The 21,637-nt window shown below is 62.9% G+C and overlaps 1 protein-coding gene across 2 annotated transcripts in view; it reads left to right on the plus strand.

Annotated features, from left to right (window-relative positions):
• The window catches only part of NUDCD3 (NudC domain containing 3), a 30,979-nt gene extending 12,551 nt beyond the window's left edge, over positions 1-18,428 (plus strand). The window contains exons 3-7 of one of the 2 annotated variants that reach the window (XM_086477127.1): positions 179-190; positions 5,886-6,015; positions 10,548-10,691; positions 17,050-17,238; positions 17,774-18,428. In XM_086477127.1, coding sequence (XP_086333253.1) covers positions 179-190; positions 5,886-6,015; positions 10,548-10,691; positions 17,050-17,238; positions 17,774-17,884 — 586 coding nt within the window. In that variant the 3' untranslated portion in view covers positions 17,885-18,428. Of the gene's footprint in view, positions 1-178; positions 191-5,882; positions 6,016-10,547; positions 10,692-17,049; positions 17,239-17,773 lie in introns of both variants that reach the window. The other variant, XM_086477126.1, reaches the window with a different exon arrangement.
• Positions 18,429-21,637: the final 3,209 nt, after the last annotated feature.

The following is a 21,637-nucleotide window of genomic DNA, read 5'->3' on the forward strand; positions in this document are numbered from 1 at the left end:
CGTGCGAGAGGTAGGGCCCCTTTTCCACCACAGCTCGGGTCCTGCCGGCGCTGGCGCTCGGAGCTGTGGCAGAGGGATCTGGCTCGGAGAAACCCAGCCCAGGGTAGGTGTTTCCAACCGAGTCAGGGGAAGAGCCCTCGGCTGCAGCCCCGCTGCCGCGCCGGGTGTCCTGCAGCAGCCTGCCCCGGGTGCTTGCGTGTCAGCAGCAGCTTCTCTTCCTGAATGTGCCGGGGCCTCCCTGGGTCATCATCACCGTGCTGGGGACGGGGGATTCATTATGTTGATGGACGCCGCTCGCTCTAGGCTGCTGTCATGGAGCAAGAGCCTTGATCCGAACGTCTGATCATTGCAGGAAGCGCTGGCTGGATTGACGGCGTGCGGTGCAGCTCCCTGGAAGGCCCTGCTCGCTGCATGCTTATTTGGGTTAGGCACGCGGACACGTTGTGCCCGATTTGCTCTTTTCCTACTTGCTCGGAACTTCATTATTACTTAATGAGATCTTTCCATTCTTGGCAACCTCTCGAGCTCAGAAGAAGGTTTCATGCATTGCACGGGGCCTCTGACAGTGGTTAAAATACAAAGCTGGGGTGTTTTTTCTCTGCTGTTTGCTGGCAGGGTGACTCAGTACAACACTGTTCCTCTCTGTTCTCCTCACTCTGAACAGAGGAGGGTTCTCGTGGAGGGGGGGGGAGGCTTAATTTCACCATTGGGATGTGCTTGTGGGACCTGATGGGATGCATTGTTGGTGGCAGAGCGCAGGTAGGGTAGGACTGTGATAAATACCTCCTTCAGGAGCAGCTTCACAGAAGGGAGCGGGTCTAGGTCTCCATTTCTGCGTATGCTTGGTTGGTTGCTTCGCAGTGCCAGCCCAGCTTTCTCCTCACATCATCCTCTTCAGCCTCGGCCAGGCTCGCTTGCCCAGCTTCAGCTGTCATGGTTGTTTCTCTTCTCCGCCCACCTCCACATCTGCATCACTTAACTGGCTTGACACGTTTTCCTTAAAGCTGCCTGAATAATTCACCTTAACTAAGAGCAAACAGCAGTGCCGGCCCCGGAGGAAGCTTTCTGTGAATGCCAAGTGACTGGAGGGTATCTGCTGTGCCGGCCCTCGGCAGCGGCGGTGCCGGGAAGGTGCAGGAGCCCCCCTGAGCTCAGCGATCTGCGCAGCCCAAGAGGCAGTGCCGGCTGAGGCAGGTGCCCCTGGTCCTGTGGCTGCTGAGCCGTCGGGTTGGCATGCCTGACTCCATGAAACACAGGTATCCTGGACTTCCATCCGCCTGCTTCCCGAGAGGGCAGGGATCCTGGGTCGGAAAACTGCGATGTTCCAGGCTAAGAGGATTGGTTTCCTTAAGTAGCTCTGGAAATCCTTGGGATTTTTTTCTTTTCTTCTTTTTATGGAGAAAAAAAAAGTCCATCAGGATTAGGCCCATATTAACTCCTTCCCATGACACTTGCCCACCTCTGCTCCCCCCTGAGCCTGCAGCATCGGGCTGAAGGACGGCTGCTCCCGTGCTGCTGGGTCTATTCCTCAACTTCTGTGTTCTTGCACCCAAAATCCTCAGTAAGGAGGAACTCGGTGAGTTGCCCTACTTCTCCACGTATAAAACATGACACCAGATCCTTCGGCCTTTGGTTCCCGCTCTTGGTTTGTGTCCGGCGCTGCTCTTATGGAGCTGGTGCTGGAGCTGGTGCTCTCTGAGGACGGGAATGTGTTCAGCTGAGTGTCCGCAGAGGAGAGAATCGCTCTGTCACCGTTTCTGCGTCACGCGGCTCATCGTGCAGCGCCAACTCACAGAGCTGAAAGTCCCGGAATAAGAAATGCCCAGAAGTCTGTATCTGGGGCCCAGCGTGCGGCTTGACCCTCAGGCATCCAGCCTGCACGCCAGGGCCAGCTCTGCCTCAGCCCGCCTCGCTCGGTCAGCACCTCCTGGTGGCATCGGCACCTCTCCTCGGGTCCTGGCCCCCTCTCGCTGCCGTGGGGGGTCTCACCCCGTGTGAGGGGAGCGGCTCCGGTGCTGGTGACAGCGCAGCCGTGCGGTGCAGCTCCTAGGAGTGGAAAACAGATCGGCTGCTTCTCGACGGTGCATTGTTAAAGGTTTCACCTCCCCCAAAATGACACATTGCGAGCAAAAAATAGAACAAGACAGAACACACAGACCCACCCACACCATCCCCACCACCCGGCAGCCGAGTGCACGCGGTGCCAAACCCTTGGTTTTAAAAGCTGATGCTTTTTCACCCTCCCTCTCCTCAGCCCTGCCACCACCTGCCCCAGCCCAGCGGGCCGTTCGGCATCCCGGCGAGCGGACCATCGCACCGGCAGCGGCTGCGCTGTCGCCACGCTGCCGGGAGGATCCCCATCCAACCCGCACTGCGCTCTGGATCCGGCCTCGATCTTCCCCTAGTGGGGCTGGGGCTGGGGCCGTCTCCTGGCGATGGTGTTCGTGCAGGAAATTCTCTCACCCGCTGCACGGTGGTGCTGTGGAAGCGACACGAGGGACAGGTTTGGCCGGGAAAGCCGCCTCCAGCGTGGTGGCATGGCTCGGCCCAGCTCACTGTGAGCTGGGGCCATCTCCTGCGGACGGCGAGGGAAGCTGCCTCCCAACCAGCGAGCTGGGTCCAATTTCTTGAGTGCCGCCGGCGTGAAGGGTGGCGTGTGCTAAGCACAGTTGGACCAGGCGAGGATCTGGCTGGAAAACCTCCAGGAGAGGAAGAGTTGCTCCAGGAGATGGTAGAGCTGTCAGCCGTTTGTCAGAGGCGCCTAACAAGGCTGAGGCCTGCGTTCGTCATCCCGAATCCTCGTTTGCTCAAGAGCAGGCAGCTAAAACTTGCAGGGGAATTTACCGAAGCCTTCGTGAGTCCCCCCAAAAGACCCCAAAATCTAAGGATTTTGAACGTCAGGAGCAGAACTGGAGCAGAGACCTGTGGCGGTGACTTGTGGGAAGGGCTGGAGGGGTTCGGGCTGCCTGTTGGGGAACGGATAGGAGCGGAGAAGCGATGGCACCGGTCCCTGCACCCCCAGATGAGCAGCCACGGCTGGAGGGAGGATTAGGCATGAGGGGAAACTTCTCCCTGCTGAAGCCAGCTGAGCACGGGGATGGTTTGGCTGGGGCATATGTCACCCAGCCGGCCCAGGAGGGCTGGGAGGATGAGGCAGAGGGGGCAGAGCTCGTCCCGGCAGGCTGCGTGTGGAGGCAGAGATGGCTGTGACACGTCCCTCCATCACCTGGCGCGCTGCTCTAGTTATGGCACAGAGAGAGCGAGGACAGAGCCGGTCAGTGCTGGGAGGAAGACTGCTTTCGCTTGTTCAGTAGCGATGCCATGCAAAGAGAAGTTTGACAGCCATTGCAGAGAGAGCCCTGCCTCAGTTTCCCTGTGGAAGTAACCCAGTTAACACTGACATCTCCTGGGGCTGCTGTGAAGCCACTCATGCCCTCACGGGACAGTGTAATCATGCTCGGCGAGCTCTTGGAAGGGCTAAAACATCCAGGAGGTGCCTGGCCAGGGTCTGCTCAGCCCCAGCACTTTCCTCCCGAGGAAGAGACACAACAGGGACAGCCTCGGTGGCTTTGTGGCAGCTTACAGCCACTGAGCCTGAAAGGGGGGCTTTTCATGGAAGGAGGGTGCAGTCAAACCGAAGGATGCTGCAGGCAGGACTGTGGGATGTCGAAACACCCCCCCCCCAAGCAGCTGCCCCTGAAGGTCATGGAGGAGCAGAAAGGGGCCCACACGGCTTAGAAGGAAACAGCTTAGAGGAAAAAAAAAACAGCTGGTTTTAAAACCCGGTCAGGTTTGTGCTCCGGTTCACCGTGCAGCCACTTTACTGCTTGCTGCAGCCCGAGGGTGTTGGGGCAGAGGGCAGGAGCCTCGTGGACCCGTGCCGTGCCTGTGCAGACCCCGCTGCGGGGGAACGCGTCCTGAAAGGGCACTTAACCAGCCAAGCTGCCCTAGGCAGCACTCAGATCCTCACCCAGGAGAGAAACGTCCCTTCTCTCTGCCTGGGGCTTGTGCAGGCTGGTCCCTGTGACCGTCGTGCCCCAAGAGTGGGGCCAGGTGCCACCGTCGGGCTGGCTCGAGGCGAGGGCCTGGGGACACCCAACATGATGCTCGGAGATGCGTCACCTCGTTTCAACGCCTTCACGTCCCACGGGGTGAGAGCGAGGCCTTGCAGACCCCGGTTGCCCCCACTGTTGTTCCCCCCCCCCCCCCCCATTTGCCCTCCAGCCTCTTCGACTCCCACCGTCCGGGGGCGGTTGGGAAACCGACAGCTGGAGCCAACCCGCGCCAGCGCCATTTCGGCGCTGCCATGCCAACCCCGTTTCCATGGCAATGGGCACCCAATGGGCGACCGCCAAGCGAGGCCAAGATGCCCGAAAAAAAAAAGGGATGCGGTGCCCCCCCAGAATCACCGGCCGGAGGGTGGGAGCCTGCAGCTGCTGCCAGCCCCCCCAGTGCTGCTGGGGGAGCCAGAGCGGGACCACCCCGGGGCGCGGGGGGTTGGAACAGGGCAGGTAAAACCCCCGTGAACCAGCAAGAAAAAGAAAAAAAAGGGCGGGGGGGGGGGGGGGGGGGGGGGATGATGTACACACAGCCCCTTCGCCAACGCCCTCTGACTGTCTTAGAGCCTAATTTAATTAAAATCGATGGATCTTACATAATCCTCAGGGCGCCGCACTGCTGGAAGCCACCCCCGCCCGGTGCTGGCGAGGGCCCCTCGGTGTGGGGGTGTCGGGAAGAGAGCGGGGCGCAGGGAGACCCGGTTCCCCGGGGCCGGCTGCCCCCTGGGGCCACTCGTCCCCAGCCCCCCCCTTACGTAACTCACCGCAGCCCCGTGTTTATACAGCTCCAGATTGAAGACTAGGTGCGTATCAAAACATTTTAAAATAACTCTGCCTTTTGTTAGCACCGCAGCTATCTTTAGAAAAGATTTTATTTTATTTGAAAGCCCTCTCCGGGAGGTTTCGATGGAATAGATCCCCAGCCTGCCAGCAGTTTAAAGGGACATGGGTGTCATGGAAATCTCCTTTCTTGGCTGGAAACGGTGTATTGATTATTGTTTATCGCTCTGATAAACCCCATCCTACCCCGCAACCGCCTCCTCATCCTTCTCCTGAGAATCCGCAGCTGGAAGTGGCAGCGTCTTGCTGAAAGTGTGGCTTCATGGTCCGCCTGTCCCTTTCCAGTGCCACGCCGCGCTGGCTCTTCAGGCATCCCGCTCTGCAGCTCCGTCACCTCCGCGTCAGCCACCGCCCTGGTCACGACAGCTGGTGGTTTTCCCGAACATGCTAAAATCAGGAGGAGGACGAGCTCTGCTTTTCCATGGTGAACCCAGGTCGCAGCGATGGGCCACCACCTCTGCAGCCACGGCAGTGGCTCAGAAGACAGCGCACCCCCTCCAGCATGTGACAGTGTCCCCTGCTCCAGCTGCGATGGGCACAGTGGATGCAGCAGGGAGGTGGACGGGAAGGGGGGCTCCGTACTTGAGCGGAGTTAGCCTGGAAGGCACCCTCAGCCGGCCAGGGGCCAGCTCCGCACGTTTTGGGCAGCCAAATTATCGTGTGTCTCACCAGTTGTCCCATTAACAGCCCGGCTTGTGTTGCAGCACACTGCGGTGAGGGGTCTGTGGGTCACCCGCAATGGGCGGAGTGGCTGTGGGGTCCCAGGGCTGCTGACCTGAACCTTCTCCCTTCCTAGACAGGGCCAGCAGCGAGGGAGAGGCTGAGCATCAGCCTGAAGCGCCAGGGATGTTTGCAGGGTGGCCGAGCAGAGGCTCTGCCCTCCCTTTCTGCTTCTTGTGCCCTGCTCTCAGGCTTCCTGCTCCCTCCAGGCTCCGATCTGTCCGACACTCAGCATGTCACCCCTTTCTCCCCCCCCCCCCACAGGAGACAGGAGCAGTTCCAGACAAACCCCGACAGCTACAACGGAGCTGTGCGAGAGAATTACGCCTGGTCCCAAGACTACAGCGACCTGGAGATTAAAGTGCCCGTGCCCAAGCACATCGTCAAAGGCAAACAGGTAAAGTGGTGTTATCGGCGTGTCTTTCAGCATTTCCCTTTCCCTTGGAGCGCCCAGCTTCCCCGGGAAGCTGTGGTTAGAGAAGGCTCCTTGTCCCTCTTGCTGAAGGAGCAGGATGTGATTGTGCCTTTCTCTCTCCGGTGCTGGGCGGGCGGCGGGCGGGGACGGACGGTCCCAGCCTGGCTGCGCTCCTGTTGCGACTGCAGTGTCCTGTTGCTCCAGGGCCCAGCGGGGGTTCCCTGGCACCGTGTGCCACTCTGCGCTTTTTCTCTCCGCTTCCACCACCTGCACACACTCATGTGGGTTTCTGAGCCCGGCTGGGGACGGATGGACGGACGGACGGACGCTCCTTCCCCGCTCGCTCCCTCTGGCTGGGAGTGTCTCCTGCAAGCACCGGCTGCTGGAACGGCTCCTCTGGCACTGGGGAAGCGGAGCAGGCGCAGGGCATGGGAGACCCGGCCTGCTCTGGGTGGAAGGGAGCTGGGGCTGGGGCGCAGGCTGAGCTGCCAGACCCTCTCCCTGGATGCCTGCGTGGGCAGGGAGGCCTCACCTCCCTCCTTGGCTCAGGTCATTTTTCTTTCACCACTTCTATTCCCTCCTGGCAAGGGGCTCGAGAGGAGCGTGGACCCAGAAGTTGGAACTCTCCTGTCTTTTCCTGAGTCCTCCACATGGCTGATCCTGTATTTTTCCATTTGGGAAGTCGGCGCTCCCCCACCTCCTGTTCTCCACTGCTTCCAGGGCGGCTGAAATGAGCACGCTTGGGTTTATTCACCGGCTCCAGCCTACACAGCTCCTGATCATGCCAAAAGAGTGTAATTGGCAGCAGCAACCCGGACCGGAGGGGTGAGGGAGCAAACGGCTGCCATGGGGACAGCAGGGGGACCAGGAGATGCATCTCTCCCAGTAGGTCTCTGAAACAAACCCAGGCTGTTTCTTGGAAGGATTCGGGGACATCCAGACGGATGTTCCATCCCTCTGCATCATGTTGTGATCACGGTGCCTCTCCCTGCCCAGGGAAGTGCCCTTCGTGCTGGGGGAGTTGTGTCCTTGCCAAAAAGAAGAGCCTCAGGCTTTGTTTACCCCGTCCTTTGCCACCCAGAGACGCAGGGGCCTTGGAGGTGCTCGGAGGAGCTGGGACGGGACCGTTCCTCCGCTCAAGACGGTGCCGTCGCTGCGAAAGAGCCCCTGCCTGTCAGTGGGGGCGATTTTTGGGGCAGCTCCTACCCACGCAGTTGCCTGTGGCACGGCTTTGCCTGTCCCTGGGTTTCTGCTTGTGCTGCCTTCTCAGGGCAATCGATTCTTCAGATGTTGGACTTGCCTGCTCCTTGCCAGGCATCTCCTGGCGTTTGGTTCATACACCCCTCTCGGGGCGCCTCTTGGCAGCCGACTTTTCATTTTAAAGGAACTCTTTAAATCTCTTCCAGCCTCGGGGAAGAGCAGCAGAGGCTGGATCATGGGCCAAAGCAGGATGGTGTCAGAGCCATTTTAAAGCTCGATGGACTTCGGACGCGCTGTTGACAGGTCCCTGCAAAAGAGAAGCGTTTCCCCTACGTTCACCATACAGCTCCATCTTTTTAAAAAATTATCAGGTTTTTGGCCTGTGCCTGCCAAGGCGAGATTAAAAATCTCCCCCGTTTGGTCCCTGGGCTCAGAGCGCACCCGGCTCTAATGCTGCTCAAAATCTTCCTTATGACACTTTTTTGGATTCAGGCTGTTGCTATGGCACATTTTCACTCGGGCGAGCTTAAGGTTTCCTTGTATGGAGCTCCAAAAAAGTGTCCGTGGAGCAGGAATGGGTGATGGGGTAGGTGGGAGCATCTTCCTTTGCGGTCTCCACCTCTCTGATGTACTTACAGGCACAACAGGGGCCCATGGATCTGAGCGCTTCCCGAGCACTTAAATAGAGATAATGACAACAAGCCTCGCTTTTTGCCTGGCTCGGAGGAGATGAGCTAGATTCCTTCGTAGGTTTGTGTTTGCTTGTTTGGTTGGCGTGGGCGGGCGTGGGCGTTCTAGTGTGCACAGAAATTACTGTGGTGGAAAGCCACGGCAGAGAGCCGAGACCTGGGCTTTCTTGTGAAAGCCAGGCGGTTTGGGGGGGGGGCAGAGGTGCTCGTGGGGAGCACATGGTGGGGGGCAAGCAGCCTCAGAGCCTCTGGGGTGTCCCTGCTCGTGGCTGAGCTGCGTGTTTCCCGTGGGATCGCCCTTGGCTTCCCCGCAGCCGCTGCCTGGGGTCAGCCGCGGGCTGTCCGTGCCCGGTTCTGGCAAACCCCCGGTTTTGCCGGCCGTGCGTGCCCTGAGCGCGGCAGGGTGGGACAGTTTGGGTAGCGGGGGGCAGGGGGAGGAAAGGTGGCCCCTCGGAGAGCCCAGCCGCCCTCCCCGGTGGAGTAGGGATGCCGAGCAGAGGTGGGTTTTCCACCAAGGCACCCGAGAAGGAGCCGCTGCCCACGTGCATCCAGCCCTGCATTCACCGGGCACCACCGCGGGCACACGGGAGTCCTCCCGGACATTTTTCTCCTCGCAAGGGGAGTCAGGGCTCTCGGGTGGTGTGTGCTTTGCTCCTGTCCCTTGTCACCGCTGCCGGTGGGCTGGTGTGCCGAGAGGGACGTTTTTTCTGGCTGCAGGTGGGAGCGGGTGTTGAGGTTGCTTCTCGTGCTGGCTGGTTGTGCAGCAGAGTGGCTGGGTGAAGGCTGCCCAGTTCGGATCTCTTCTTCCATTCGGGTTTCTCCGCTCTCTCTCCTGACACGCTCTTGGCCCCAGAGCCACCTCGAAGGTGTCCCTCAGCCCCACCTTGGAGGAAAACCCCTCTGACATGTGACTGTTCCTGTCCCCATGGATCCCACAGCCGCGGTGCTGCATCTGTGCCTTCCGTATCTCAGCCTCCCTGGCCCTCCATACCCCAAAGAAGCACCCCCAGAAGGCAACTTGGGGGTCACCTTTGCTTTTTTCCCCTTGACCCTTTCTGGGCAGGCCCTGTGCTGTGCTGAGAGCCCGGCGTCAGCAACCCTGTCCTTGTGCCTGGGGACCAGGGCGGTCGGTGATGGTGGAGAGCAGGACCTCATTCCCGTGCCTCATCCCTGTGGAGAGGCCTCAGCTCAGGGCTGGAGGAAGCTGCTCCGTGCTGCAGCCTCTCTGGAGATGTTTCCCATCCAGGAGGAGCTGCTTTCAGACAGCCACGTGCCGGGTGAAAGCCGGGTGTCCTCTCCCATCTGGCAGAGCCCTTCCCGTGACCGCGATCCTGCTCCCAGCCGTCAGCATCGGAGCTCGGTCCCGGTGTCAACCTGTACTGGGCCTCCTCAGCTCCTGTCGAAGCCCTGGCGGCTCCCTGTCACACGCAGCGGGTTTGGGGGCTTTATTCTGGGTGGCATCCATCAGATGCAGCCGTGGTGCCCTCCCCGGCTGGAGCAGCTTTGCCTGTCTCTTGCCTGCGTGGAGCTAGTGAGCCGCTGGAAATCTCCTAGGTAATGGATAATGTAATAACATTTCAAATGAGATCTGCAGAGCGGGAGGAAGATCTGGGGGAACTCTGGGAGAGAATGCAGGCAAATCTCACCGCAGTCTCCTCCTCTCAGGCCGGAGCCGGGGCAGCGCCGGGGGCCACAAACTTGCCCCTTCCCGGCCAGGTCCTCCCTTAGTCCCCCTGGCCTGGCTCGGGCTCTCTGCTGGCGGCAGCTCAGGACCGAAGGGGAAAGGAGGGAGCATATGGTCTCTCCGGAGAGCGAGGGTACTGCGTGCCGTGCAGCGAAGTCGCAGTCTGCCTCTGTCTCCCCAGGGGAGAGCCATGTCACCTCCGCAGCAGGTCAGAGCAGGGTGCCCCATATGGCTCCTGCGGGCGGGAGCTGGCCCCGATCCTGGGGGCAGAGCTGCCTCGTCCCCTCGCCCCCACGCCGGGGAGAAGGGGAGCTGTGCCGCAGCGTCCCTCCCGCACGCCTGACGGGAGGCCTGGGCTGAGCCCAGCGCTGGCTCTGGCGGTGGAAACGGAGCCAAGGAGCGTGCTGTCAGTGCGGCGCAGCGGAAGGGGGGGACGAGCCGCTGCAGCCCTTCCCGCTGGAGAAATCCCCAAATTGCTCCAGCTTGGTAGGGAAGTGCTCGGGCCCCAGGAAGACACGGTGACAGCCGGGCACCCGCTGTGCTCCTGAAGAGCTCGGTCGCAGCAAGTGGGCATCCAGCCTTTGAGCGCTGTATGGAGGTGGCCTGTAGCGTGGCTGGTTTTCTCGGGGGGGAAACTGAGGCACGGGGCAGTCACGGTGGCAGAACCAGCTGCCTCAAATCCTTCTAGGGCTCTGTCTGCTGGGCCCCGCTGCCTTTCATTCCCTGGAGAGATTTCATTTCTCCTCCGAGCTGTTGCTATTTGCTCTGAAATGACAGTGGGATTCCCACCCTCCTGCTCCATGCAGGTCTGAAAGCTCTTCTCTCTCTCTCTCTCTCTCTCATCCCCAGCGAGTGCACTTGAACCCACACCCCAACTAAGCACGGCAAGAGGGCGAGCAGGAACCTTCCTGATTGTTTTCTCTCTCGCTCTGTGTTTCCAGGTGTCTGTGGATATCAGCAGCGGCGCAATTCGCGTAGCAGTGCTGGAGGGGAGCAGCCAGCGTGTCCTCATGGAAGGGAAACTCACCCACAGGATCAACACGGAGAGTTCCCTCTGGAGCCTGGAGCCAGGGAAGTGCGTTTTGGTAAGGGCGGTCTACGCCAGCCGCGTCTCCGCGCCTTGGCTTGCAGCTCTGCTGGGCTTGACCTGGAAAACCAGAGCAGCTGGAAGTTGGAGCGAGATCTGGACGGGTCAGGCTTTCCCAATCCAACATCCAGCTCGCTCTGCCCTTGCCTCTGTGCCGTGCCCTGCCTCCAGCTCCTGAGCTGCCCCTCCGGGCGAGCGGCAGCGGGGTGCTGGCAGAGCAACACATCCACCAGGTTGGGCGAGGAGGGTCCCCAGGCTCCGGCCTGCGGTGGTGGGAGCACATCTGTTATCTAGACGTGGTCACTGGCCCCTGATCCCGGCACGTGGCGCCTGCCAGCAGAGAGAGGCCGTGGCACCGCCCCGTGGTGCAGCAGCTTTGCTCTCCGACTCTCCTGGCCCCATCCAACCCCAGTATCCCGGCAGATGCCTGTTCCCTGCCGTTCCTTTCCATCCTGCCTCGGGTTTCTGACTTACCCTGTTGGAAGCGGTCGCTGTGGCTGCTTCTCTCTTTGCCTTCCGCAGGCACCGTGGCTTGCTGCGTGTCTGCCGCCCCAGCGCCGCGAATCTTCCTTGTCGAGGTGGTTCAGGGGCTGTTCCTGCCCAGCAGTGTGTTACTGGGGGGTTCCCAGCCTCGTGGCTCCTTTCTGGTGTGCTCCAGATGTCCAGGCTGAGGGTGTGAGTTCTGCTGTCCTGGGGCTGTGTCCACAGCTGGAGCTGTCCTGGGGGTTGCGTTGCTGCCCGTCAACCTGCGATCTTGAGTGTCAAACCGTTGCCAAACTCCTCCGCGAGTTTTGGGGCCAGGATTGTGCTGGGAGTGGGGTTTGGCCACCTGTGGCCATCTTTGCCTTCTCCTTTTCCACCCAGAGGCTTTCCCGGAAGAGTTTCAGGAGTCTCAAGGCTGTCATGAGCTTCTCCAACTCTGTTAGGCCGTTGAAAGGATGTGAAAAAGGAGGCGGTGGCATCGTTAACCTGCGGTTTTGAAATGTTCTTAAGCTTCTTGAAAATTAGCTGATCCGGGAAGAGAAACAATCCTGGGAAGGAGTAAACCCATTCAAGAGAAAGTGGCCCAACGGGTGGCTGCTCCACGGCGCGGATGGGAGTCCCTGGTGGGTGTTCCCAGGATCAGCAAGGGAGGCAATGTTTGTTAAATACCCGACGCCGGAGGAGGATGGGAACGGCGCGCGGGTGGAGCGAGATTTGGGGCCTTCTGGAGCGGCCACGGGCAGCGTGGGGAGCGGTCCCATTACCTCCAACCCTAGAGCTGGGTCTTGCCTCGAATTAGCACGAGCACAAGGTTGTGAGGATCTCCAGCTGGCTGCCAACATATTGATGGTGGGATGAAATTTCGCTTGAAGAATTGTAAGGTAACTGGAGCAGAGTGAGTAATTCTCGCCCGAGAGCACCTCCTTTTTCTGTGCGCAGAGTAGCCAAAAGTGGTTTGCGCCTCTTCCCGATTCATTCATCAGGAGACAGCCAGCCGCGCGCTCAGGGATTGCTTCGTTTGGCGCCTGGGAGGGGACTGGACGGCGCCGTCCGGGTTTGGCCGGAGGGCTGGCGGTGGCGCAGCTCCCCGTGACCCCAGAATGCCGTCAGGAGCGTCTTCGTCCTGCTGGGTGCCGCAAGGTGCCACCTGGCTTCCCTCCCCGGGACCCAGGGGACGGCATCCCCTGGCAGGGTGGGGACGCCGTCAAAGCCGAAGTCACCCGGTGCCAGTGCTGGAGTCACCCGAGGAGATCCTGCCCATCTTGGTGGCTGCTGGGGGCACCTCTGTGCGGAGAAGAACCCGCGTGCGCTCGTGTTTTCACGGTCTGTGAGTTGAGGTGGTCTCTGCGGGCAGAGCTTGATCCGTGCGCTGAGGAGGTGAAATCTCTCCTGCTTGGTGGTGTCTGTCTGGGAAAGTCCCGGCTCTGTGCAGAGAGGCGGTTGAGTCCCGTGGGCTCTTGCGGGACATGTCAAGGATCATCGAGATCCCTGTGCTCTCCAGGCTGCTGTTCCAGCCGCCTTTCGCCTCCTCAGCATCCCCTGCCCTGTGCTCGGTTCCCTTCTGGGGTGCCCGTTCATGGGCTGTCATTAACTGGCCTCCCTTCTCCTCCCAGCTCTTATCCTAAGGAGATTGATCCGCCTTAGAACACACACCAGCGCTGCTTTCCCCATCCCCTCTGGGGTTCTTACCGGTTTATCCTCCTCACCGCACCTCCGCCCGCTCTCCAGCAGCCCCAGTGCTCCCCCCTTCCCAGCGCTCAGAGACCTCTCTGCCTTCCCCTCCTGCTCCGTGAGGTTCTCCCTGCCGGCGCCTGGGCTGAGCCCCAGCGTCTTTCCCATCTCGTCCTTCGGCACGCTCGCGGTTGGCACGGCAGCCCAGCTGCGGCAGAAACCCGGAGCGGGCGTCACTTGGAAGCGGAGCGCCCTGCCGATGCCCGCGACGCGTGGCGGGGGCTCTGTCCACACCTCCTCCCGCTCGGGATCGTGTCCCAGGATCGTGCCCCTGCCTGTGGTGCTGCGCCAGAGCCCCGGTCCCAGGTATAATCCCTGTGCTCTCCCTTCTCTCTCGCACCCGCTCGCTTGTCAAAAGTGAGATTAAAATAACTTCGCACGAGCCGTTTTTAGAAATCTCCGCTGGGTGTTGTGCACAACACGTTTTGGGATTATTTTCGTGGTTGAGGATTTTTTCCCCTCGTTCCCTCTCTTTTTCTCCACCTCTCCAGCGCTCGGTATCCGCGCTTGGGCTTTTGTCACCGCGTCCTGCCTCGAACAGCTATGACAGTCTTCAGCTTGTCAGCTCGTGAGCCGTGAGGCCAAGTTAATAATAATCTGTGGTGCTGTCCTTCTGCCCTGCCCGCCGCACGCTGCTGGAAACATCGCCTGCTGCCTCCTCCGGACCCCCTAAACATCTGCCGACTTTTGGGGCGACGGCTGCTGCTCTTCCAGAAGGAAGGCGGGTGGTGAGAGGTGGTTTTCCCAAGACCTACTTCTATCCCTTGGCAGCACCTCTCCAGCTCTGACGAGGTATTTCGGATCGGAGAAGAAACCCCGTGCTATGATGAAGCCCAGCACCAGCAACGAAGGGTTGTGACCTTCCCAGCAGGGCGTGGAGATGTGACGTGACCCCATGTCCATGCCAACGACGCCTGTCACCCTCTTGGCGTGCCGCTGGAGGATCCCTCTCGGCCACAGACGTGCCTGCCGAGTATCCCATCCCTCCCACGCGCCCGTCTCCGCCTGCAGCCATCCTCTTTGCCGTCCATCCTCGCCCGGCCCCTGCGCTTTGCCAAGCGCCCCGGCGTGGGAACTGCCCCTGCCCCTCGTGACTGGCAGCTCATGTCTCGGACACCGGCTTTGGGAACACGAGCGCTGCGGCACGAGGACGCTGCCAGCTTTGGATACGGCAGCAGGGGTGTCCCCCCTGCAAGCTTCCCTCTCCTCCGCCTTTGGAGCGGCTGTTCCTGCCTCCCTGTGCACCCCAAAAGACCCAGCTGGGCTTTTACCCCTTTTGGCTGTGGGTGAAGGATCTCCCTACAGCCCAGGAGGCCCTTTGGGACCCACCAGCCTGAACAGCCGAGCTGAAGCCTGACCAAGAGCCCGGGCACGCTGCAGGGATCTGATCCTGCCTCTGGCAAACGGCCACCGGCATTTCGAAGACTCGGGAGGGTCGGGCTGAGCTGTCGGCTGGGAAACTTGTAGTGGCAGCTTCAAGCGCGGGCAAAGCTTTTGCCTTGTCTCGCAGGGAGGAACGTAACCAGGTCAAGATTTGTCCTTGCGAAAAAAGCCCCGCTCCCTCCCGGAGCCCGGCGGGGTTTCCGGAGCGCAACCCGAGGGAGCGTGCAGCCTCGCGCGGTGCTGCCGGTCGAGCGCCGGAGCCTTTCTCCGTGGGTGGGCGAGGGCCGTGACCCTGCCCGGGCTGAGCCCAGAGATCTGCCACAGTCTCTCAGCTCTCTCGTACCTCGACCTTCTCAAACCCAAGCGCCCGGTGAGCCTCCCGCCCGTGTCTCCATCACTGCAAGCTCTCGTGGCCCACGTGCCCAGCCGAGCGACGGGCTGAGTCGACGGACACCGGCGGCAGAAATGCTTCCGAGAAATCAACCTCAGCCCATCCTTCCCGTCCTGGAGGTTGGACTTGTCCGCTGTGAGTGCTCCAGCACCTCTTCCGACCACAAAACCCGAAACTCAAGGTGACAGAGAGAGCTTTGCCCTGGCCCGTGCGTGTTTCGGAGGCTCGCGTCGGAAAGTGGGGCTCCCACCTCGGAGCGAGTCCCACTTTTATGTCTCTCCCCCCTGGAATAAAAGGAGGGGTGAGCGCGTTCCCCTGTGCGCCCAAGGCGGGCTGCAGAGGTTAATTAATTATTGTTTGCAAAGCACTCAGCGCTGTAGCGATGCGCATCGCAGAAAAGCTGGCGAGGAAATGAATAATTCTGTCTTCCCAGCAGGGTGGGAAACAGTATGCGGTAAATAAAGCGAGGGCCACGCGTGGGGCGGGGAGGAGGAAAGGATCCCCGGGCTGGCGCTCGCAGCGGCAGCTCCGCTGTCTTTCGCCGGGGGTGGTCTGCAGACGAGGGGGATTCGGGTCTGGTGGGTGTTTTCCACCTGGTCTGTGGCTCCGGGGGGGGGGGTTCCCTGGGGTCTGCTGGTGGAGGGGACAGTGGTGGGATGCTGGGGGAGGGAGGGAATTGGGTAGGGAAGGGAGAGGGGATGGGTTTTCCTTCCCGTGGCGCTCTGGCATGGAGGTGGTGATGACAAGCCATGAAGTCCTCTGGAGTCTGTTCATCCCTCTGCTGCCAGCCTGGCGCTGGCGGGGCCGTACCTCGCCATACGCCCTCGGCACCGAAGCCATCACCAGGGCAGCTCACACCTCACCGGCAGCACCGTGGGGACGTTCCCCTTGTTTCAAACCCAGAGGAGCAGCAGCGAGCCGGGCGGGCGCTCCTGCCACAAGCTCGGGCTGGCCAGGCCTGCTGAGCCCCGGCTCGTCTTGCTCGCTGAGAGGACGACGGTTTCGGGGGGAGTTCACCATTCCCCCGCCTGCCCACCCAGGGCTGGGAAGCCCACAAGCAAACCCTCGGCGGCTCTTCCTCCCCTCGAAAGTGGGACTGTGCAATTAAGAGGAGAACAAGCACGCCTGTCTAGCTGGAAAAACTAAACGCCTTCCCCGAGCTGGAATATTTTACCGGCTCTGCTCTCCCAGAAGGATTAAACCCCAGCCACCCCCTCCTGTATTAATTGGTTCCTTTTCTTTGCACCGCAGAGAGACACCCGGCTCCGTAACTTTAATGGCTGCCCGTGTTTTCCCCTCCAGAGCTGTTGAGCTTCCAGGGAGGTTTGAGTAAATTGTATTGTCTGCCTTTATTGATGATTTTGCAGAGAGGCCGATGAACGTCGTAAATCTTCCTTGCTGCTGGGATTATTGCTGAAATAATACAGGAGAAGCAGCCCACCTCTCTTGGCCAAAAGAAAAAGCAAGTCGGGGTTCCCGGTGTGGGATTCCCCGCGGCCACGCCGGCGTTCGCTGGCACCCGGCGCGGCCCCTCCGGCCAGCCGTGCGCTGGGGAGGCCCGTGGCCACGGCCGGCGGCTTTTGCCAGCGAGGATACGGGCTGGAGGCGCGGGGATGTCCCCTCTCCTCACACCATCCCTCCGGGGCTGGCCAGCGAGCCACGGCAGCGAGCAGGGGCGGGCATGGCACGGCGGCGGGTGACATTTTCATCTCCTTTGCCACCCACGCTCCCGCCTGCGGCGCGAGCCCCGGGGGGGAGCCGAGGCGAGGGCTCCTTCTGGGTTAGCGAAAGGCGGCATCGCCGCGCTGCCAGGCCGGGAGCCCCGGCCCCACGCTCCGCTGGGCAGGGATTCTTCATCCGACGGGTCCCCCCGGGCTTTCGGCTTCTGGGCGGCTGCGGACGAGCCGGCCCGGCTCTCTGGGGGCTGTGCCGTCTTGCTGCTGCGGCATCGGCCATGCGGCCCCGGGCTGGCATTAGCCACGAGCTGGCTACCGCGGAGGACGCCTGTCCTGGCCTCGTACTGTGGCGTGGGCCAAGATTCCTGCGGTGCCGTCCGGCCCAGCGGCCAGAGCTGGAGCTGTGGAGGGCTGCGGCGGGGCTGTGCAAAGCCCTTGGGCCACCGAGGGAGGGAGGGACGAGTGTTTCTCCCCCTCTGCCAGCCATGGCGGGGGGTCCTGGGGCTCGATCGAGGGCGAGCAGGACCCCCCTCATCGGCAAGCCCCAGCCGTGCTGCGGGGCGACGCGTGGGCACGGCTGAGCTCACGGCATCGCCGCCGCGGTGGTGTGGGGCAGGCGGGGGGTAACGCACCCCAGGGGCAGGATGGGGGCTCCTCTCCCCGCTCTCCTCTGACCCGCGCCTCGTCCCCAGATCAACCTGAACAAAGGGGACGAGTACTGGTGGAACGCCATCCTGGAGGGCGAGGAGCAGATCGACATCGATAAGATCAACAAGGAGCGCTCCATGGCCACGGTGGACGAGGAGGAGCACGCCGTGCTGGACCGCCTCACCTTCGACTACCACCAGAAGCTGCAGGGCAAGCCCCAGAGCCACGAGCTGGTAGGTGCCGGCCGCCCCGAGCCACCAGCCCAGCCCTGCCCTGCCATGGGCCCTCCAGCTCCTCCGTTGGTCCCGTCTCCGGTGAAAGGGTGCGGCGTGGGGCAGTTCCACGGCTCTGCTCCGTCTCGGGAGCTCCTCCTCACACAGGGTGTCCCCTCCATCTCCAGTTCGGGGGTGTGAGGTTCTGCTGGTCCCCGTCTTTTGCACGCACGCTCCCATCTTCCCCGTCCCGGCACCTTGGCAAATGCCTGTGAGCCCAGACCCCCCCCTGCACCGGCGATGGCCTCCCCCCCGGAGCCAGCCCTGCCGTCTCATCCGGGGTGAACCCACGCAGGTCTGGCTTCAGCCCGACCAAGGAGCCCCCCTCCGCTCCTCCCATCCCCGTGTGCCATCCGCCCTTTCCTGGGCAGACGAGAGGCCCCGGCACCTGCGGGGTGAGCCGGTACCCTCCGCTGCGGTGGCGAGGAGGGCGAGGGGCGGGGGTGAAGGTGTGGGGTCCACCCCGGCCCGATGGGAACCTGTGGCCTCTTTGCAGAAGGTGCACGAGATGCTGAAGAAGGGCTGGGACACCGAGGGCTCTCCCTTCCGCGGCCAGAAGTTCGACCCCTCCATGTTCAACATCTCCCCTGGCGCCGTGCAGTTTTGACAGCAGGGAAAAACGGCCGAGGAACGGAGCGGGGAGAGGAGGAACCCACCCGGACGCCCACCCGGGCCCTCGCACCCAACGCTGGCGCCTGGAACCCGCTCGCCAGCGATGCGTTCTGCCAGCACCCTTCCACTGCCTTCGCCACCCGGCACCAGGCTCGGCGGTTTGATGTGCATGCGGGGAAACCTGGCGAATGCAGATTTATGTCCCATCACCAAGGCAACCCGCGCGGCTGGGACCCTTCTCCTCTCCTCGCCTCGCGCTGGCGACAGCTCTGTTGTTTTTCCGGAATAGACGGAGCTCGTTGGGTGACATAATTATTATTTCTGGTGGCTGAGAATGCTTCTTTTTGGGCTTCTGGGGGTGCGCATCCCTCCCCGCCCCGGCACAGGGCAGCTTAGTCCCTCGCAGACGGAGCTGTGCTCTCTGGGTACGGGCAGCGGGGATGATGGGGGGTACGGGGGGAGAGAGCCTGGCCCTGCCCGCGCCCTGCCTGCTGCCCTGCCTGCTGCCCTGCCTGCCTGGCACCCCCCAAATCCCCTCGCCAGGCCCTGCTCTGGGGTCTCCCATGGGTGCTGCGCTGCAGAGACCCCAGCCAGCCCCCCAGGGTTTGCTTGTCCCTCCTCGAGGGGTCGGCAGGGGCTGTCACTCACAGCACTGGTGGGGGGGGGGGGGTGGGATGGGATGGTCCCTGGCAGGGGGGCTACAGGCCCAGCCTTTGTGGCCACCAGCCCCCCCCCATACTGCCATAGCCCTGGAGGTGTCTGGACTTCCCTGGCGCGGCACTTTGGGGTCTCAGAGTTGGGGACACAGGAGCCCGGGGCTCCCCCCCCAGGCCCAGCCTGGCTCTTGCAGCTTCCCACTGGGCCCCGTCTTGGGGCGTGTGGGTTGGGGGTCCCCGGCCATCGCCTTGCCCCGCACCCCCATCCCCTCGGTTTGCAATAAAGATGTTTCTGGAGTGCAGGGCCTGCGAGTGATTCGGTGCCACCGCCCCCGGGGAGGGGACGCTGTGTGCCGCGACCCCCCCACCACCACCCACTTAAATGTCGGGGACACCCAAGGGGGGTCCCTGGGGATGTCTGCGGGTGGCCCATCATGTCCCCTAACCTGCGGGCAGGGGCTGGATTTTGGGGTCCTTTGGGCAGGGTGGGTATGGGAGCCGGGGGGGGGGAGGGGTAGCGGAGGGATGTGCTGGATTTTGGGGTCCTTTGGGGGTAGATATGGGATCCCTGGTGGGGGGGGGGGGGGGGAGGGTGTCTAGATTTAGCCTGTCCGCTTTGGGGGTGCCGCCCTTGGGGGTCTCACCCCACTACTCCCCCACCTCCCTGCCGTCGTCCCCCCACCCCAACCCCATCTCCCCGGGCTCCGAAATTTCTCCGTGGCGATGCACAAATATAACCGGGCTCGGCGCAGTCCCCCACGGCCGCCCACGGTCCCCATGGCAACGGCAGCGCCAGCCGCCAGCCACCCACCCACCCGCGCCCCCGGGGTGGGCACCCGCTTGCCCGCGCCCCTCGACGCCCACCCACCCGCTCGCCTGCGCCCCTCGGCTCCCACCCACCCGCTCGCCCCCAGCCCCACGGGTGGACGTGTGCCGGGGCGGGGGGGGGAGGACCCCCCATGTCCCAGCACCCTGGGACTGCTGGTGGCCTTCAAGGTGGCCTTTTGTGTGTCATCCCCCCCCAAAAATCCTGCCCCCACCCACCCCAGCAAGCTTCTGGGATTGGGGGGCTTCAAGGTGCCATTGGGAGGGGGGGAGGTTGCCCCCCCAGACCCCTCCTGGGTGTTTTGCTTGGGGGGGGGGGGCTGGAGCCTGAAGGGGTTGTTTGGGGTGACATTGGGGAGGGGGGGGCTCGTTATTGGGGGGGTATAGGAGGGTGGGGAGGCAGGGGGATGGTGGAGAGAGTGGATGTGGGGTCCTTGAGGGGGGTGTCTGGATATTGGGGTTTTTTATTTGGGGGGGGCAGATGTGGGATCTGGAGCGGGGGGGATTTGGGGTCTTTTGAGGGGATGTGAGATCCTGGGGAGAGGGTCTGGGTACGGTGATATTGCAGGGGGGGGATCCCGGGGAGGGGTCTGGGGATATTTGGGGGGAGGAGATGTGGGTCCTCAGGGTAGAGGGGGTCTGGCTTTGGGGTCCTTTGAAGGGAGGGGGAGATGTCGGTCCCCCCCACCTTGGGGGGGGGGGGGGGGGCAAATTTGGGGTCAAGGTGTCCTGGAGCGGGGCGGGGGGGTGTCTGCTTATGGGCCCCTTGGAGGGTACACGGGGTCGGGGATCCCCGCGGGGTCCAGCCCCGGGGGGGGGGGGGGGGGGTGGTCCCCGGTGCGGGGGCAGGTCCGACGCGGACCAGCGGGGGGGGGGGGTGTGGGGGTGTGGGGACACCCCGGGAAGTGGCGGGGGGGGTTCCCAGCCGGGGGGAGGAGGAGGGGGGGGGGGGGGGGGGTTGTGTGTGTGTGTGTGTGTGTGTGTGTGTGTGCGCGGCGGGGGCTGTCCCGGGCTGGTGCCTCCCCCGGCCGGTGCCTCCCCCGGCCCGGCAGCGCCTCCTCCCGCCCCCCCGCGCCAGGCGGAGCCGGAGCCGGAGCCGGAGCCGGTGCCGGGGCGGCTCATTGCGGCGCGGCGCGGCGGCAGCATGGCCACCACCGTGCCCTGCACCCGCTTCACCGACGAGTACCAGCTCTACGAGGAGATCGGCAAGTAAGAGCCGCCGGCACCGGCCCCGCCACCGCCACCGGCCCGGCCCCGGCCGCGGGCGGAGCGCGGGGAGGGGGGGGGGGGGGGGGGGGCGGCGGGGAAGGAGGGGGGGGGGGGGGCGCTGCCCGGGGCTCCGGCCGCCGCTCGGTGCAGACGTGACGCATCCCCCCCCCCCCCCCCGTACTGCCCCCCCCCCCCCCCCCCGGGACCGGCCCTGCCCAGCCCCCCCCCCCCACCCCCCCCCCCGGTACTGCCCTCCCCCCGGTACTGGCCCTGCCCCCCCTCCGGTCCGGTACCTGCCCCCCCCCCCCCCCCCCCGCCTCCCCCGGCATATTCCCCCCCGGGCCTTACAGCCCCCCCCTCCCCTCCCCGGACCCACCAGTTCCTCTGGGTCCCCCCCGCCCCGTCCCATAGATCCCTCTCCCATCCCTGCAGCCCCCTTATTCCCCAAGGACTCCCCCAAATCCTTATGGACCCTCATCCTTACAGACCCTCCCCCGGTCTTTCCCCATTCGCCCCCCCCCTTAGTTATTATCTATGCCCCGGTCACCCCAGACCCCCCCAATCCCTACAGATCCCCCCCCAGTCCCCAATCACCCATCCCAATAGTCCCCCCCCCTTCCAGTCCTTACAGCTGCCCTTGACCCTATGGACCCCCATCCTTATAGACCCCCCTCATCTCTCCTCATTCTCCCCCCCATCATTATAGACCCCCCCAGCACTACTTATCCAGCCCCTGGCTCCTACAGACCCCCGCAGTCCTTATAGCCCCCCTTGCTCCTATAGACACCCCCTCCCATACCCACAGACACCACCCCCCCCCCATCTCTCCAGATCCCCTGGTCATTATAGCCTCCCTGGTCCTTATAGACCCCCACCCCTCCAGACCCCCCCCAAAGCCCTTCCCAACACCCCCACCAGCCCTTATGGCCCTGCGGTCCTTACAGACTCCCCAGACCCCCCCAATCCTGATAGATTCCGCCCCCCCCGAGTCCTTATAGCCCCCCCCTGGTCCCTATAGACATCCTCCAGACCGTCCTTGAGTCCTTATAGGCACCTGA

Source organism: Leptosomus discolor, chromosome 23, assembly GCF_034619465.1.
Source record: "Leptosomus discolor isolate bLepDis1 chromosome 23, bLepDis1.hap2, whole genome shotgun sequence".
Classification (NCBI taxonomy): domain Eukaryota; kingdom Metazoa; phylum Chordata; class Aves; order Leptosomiformes; family Leptosomidae; genus Leptosomus; species Leptosomus discolor.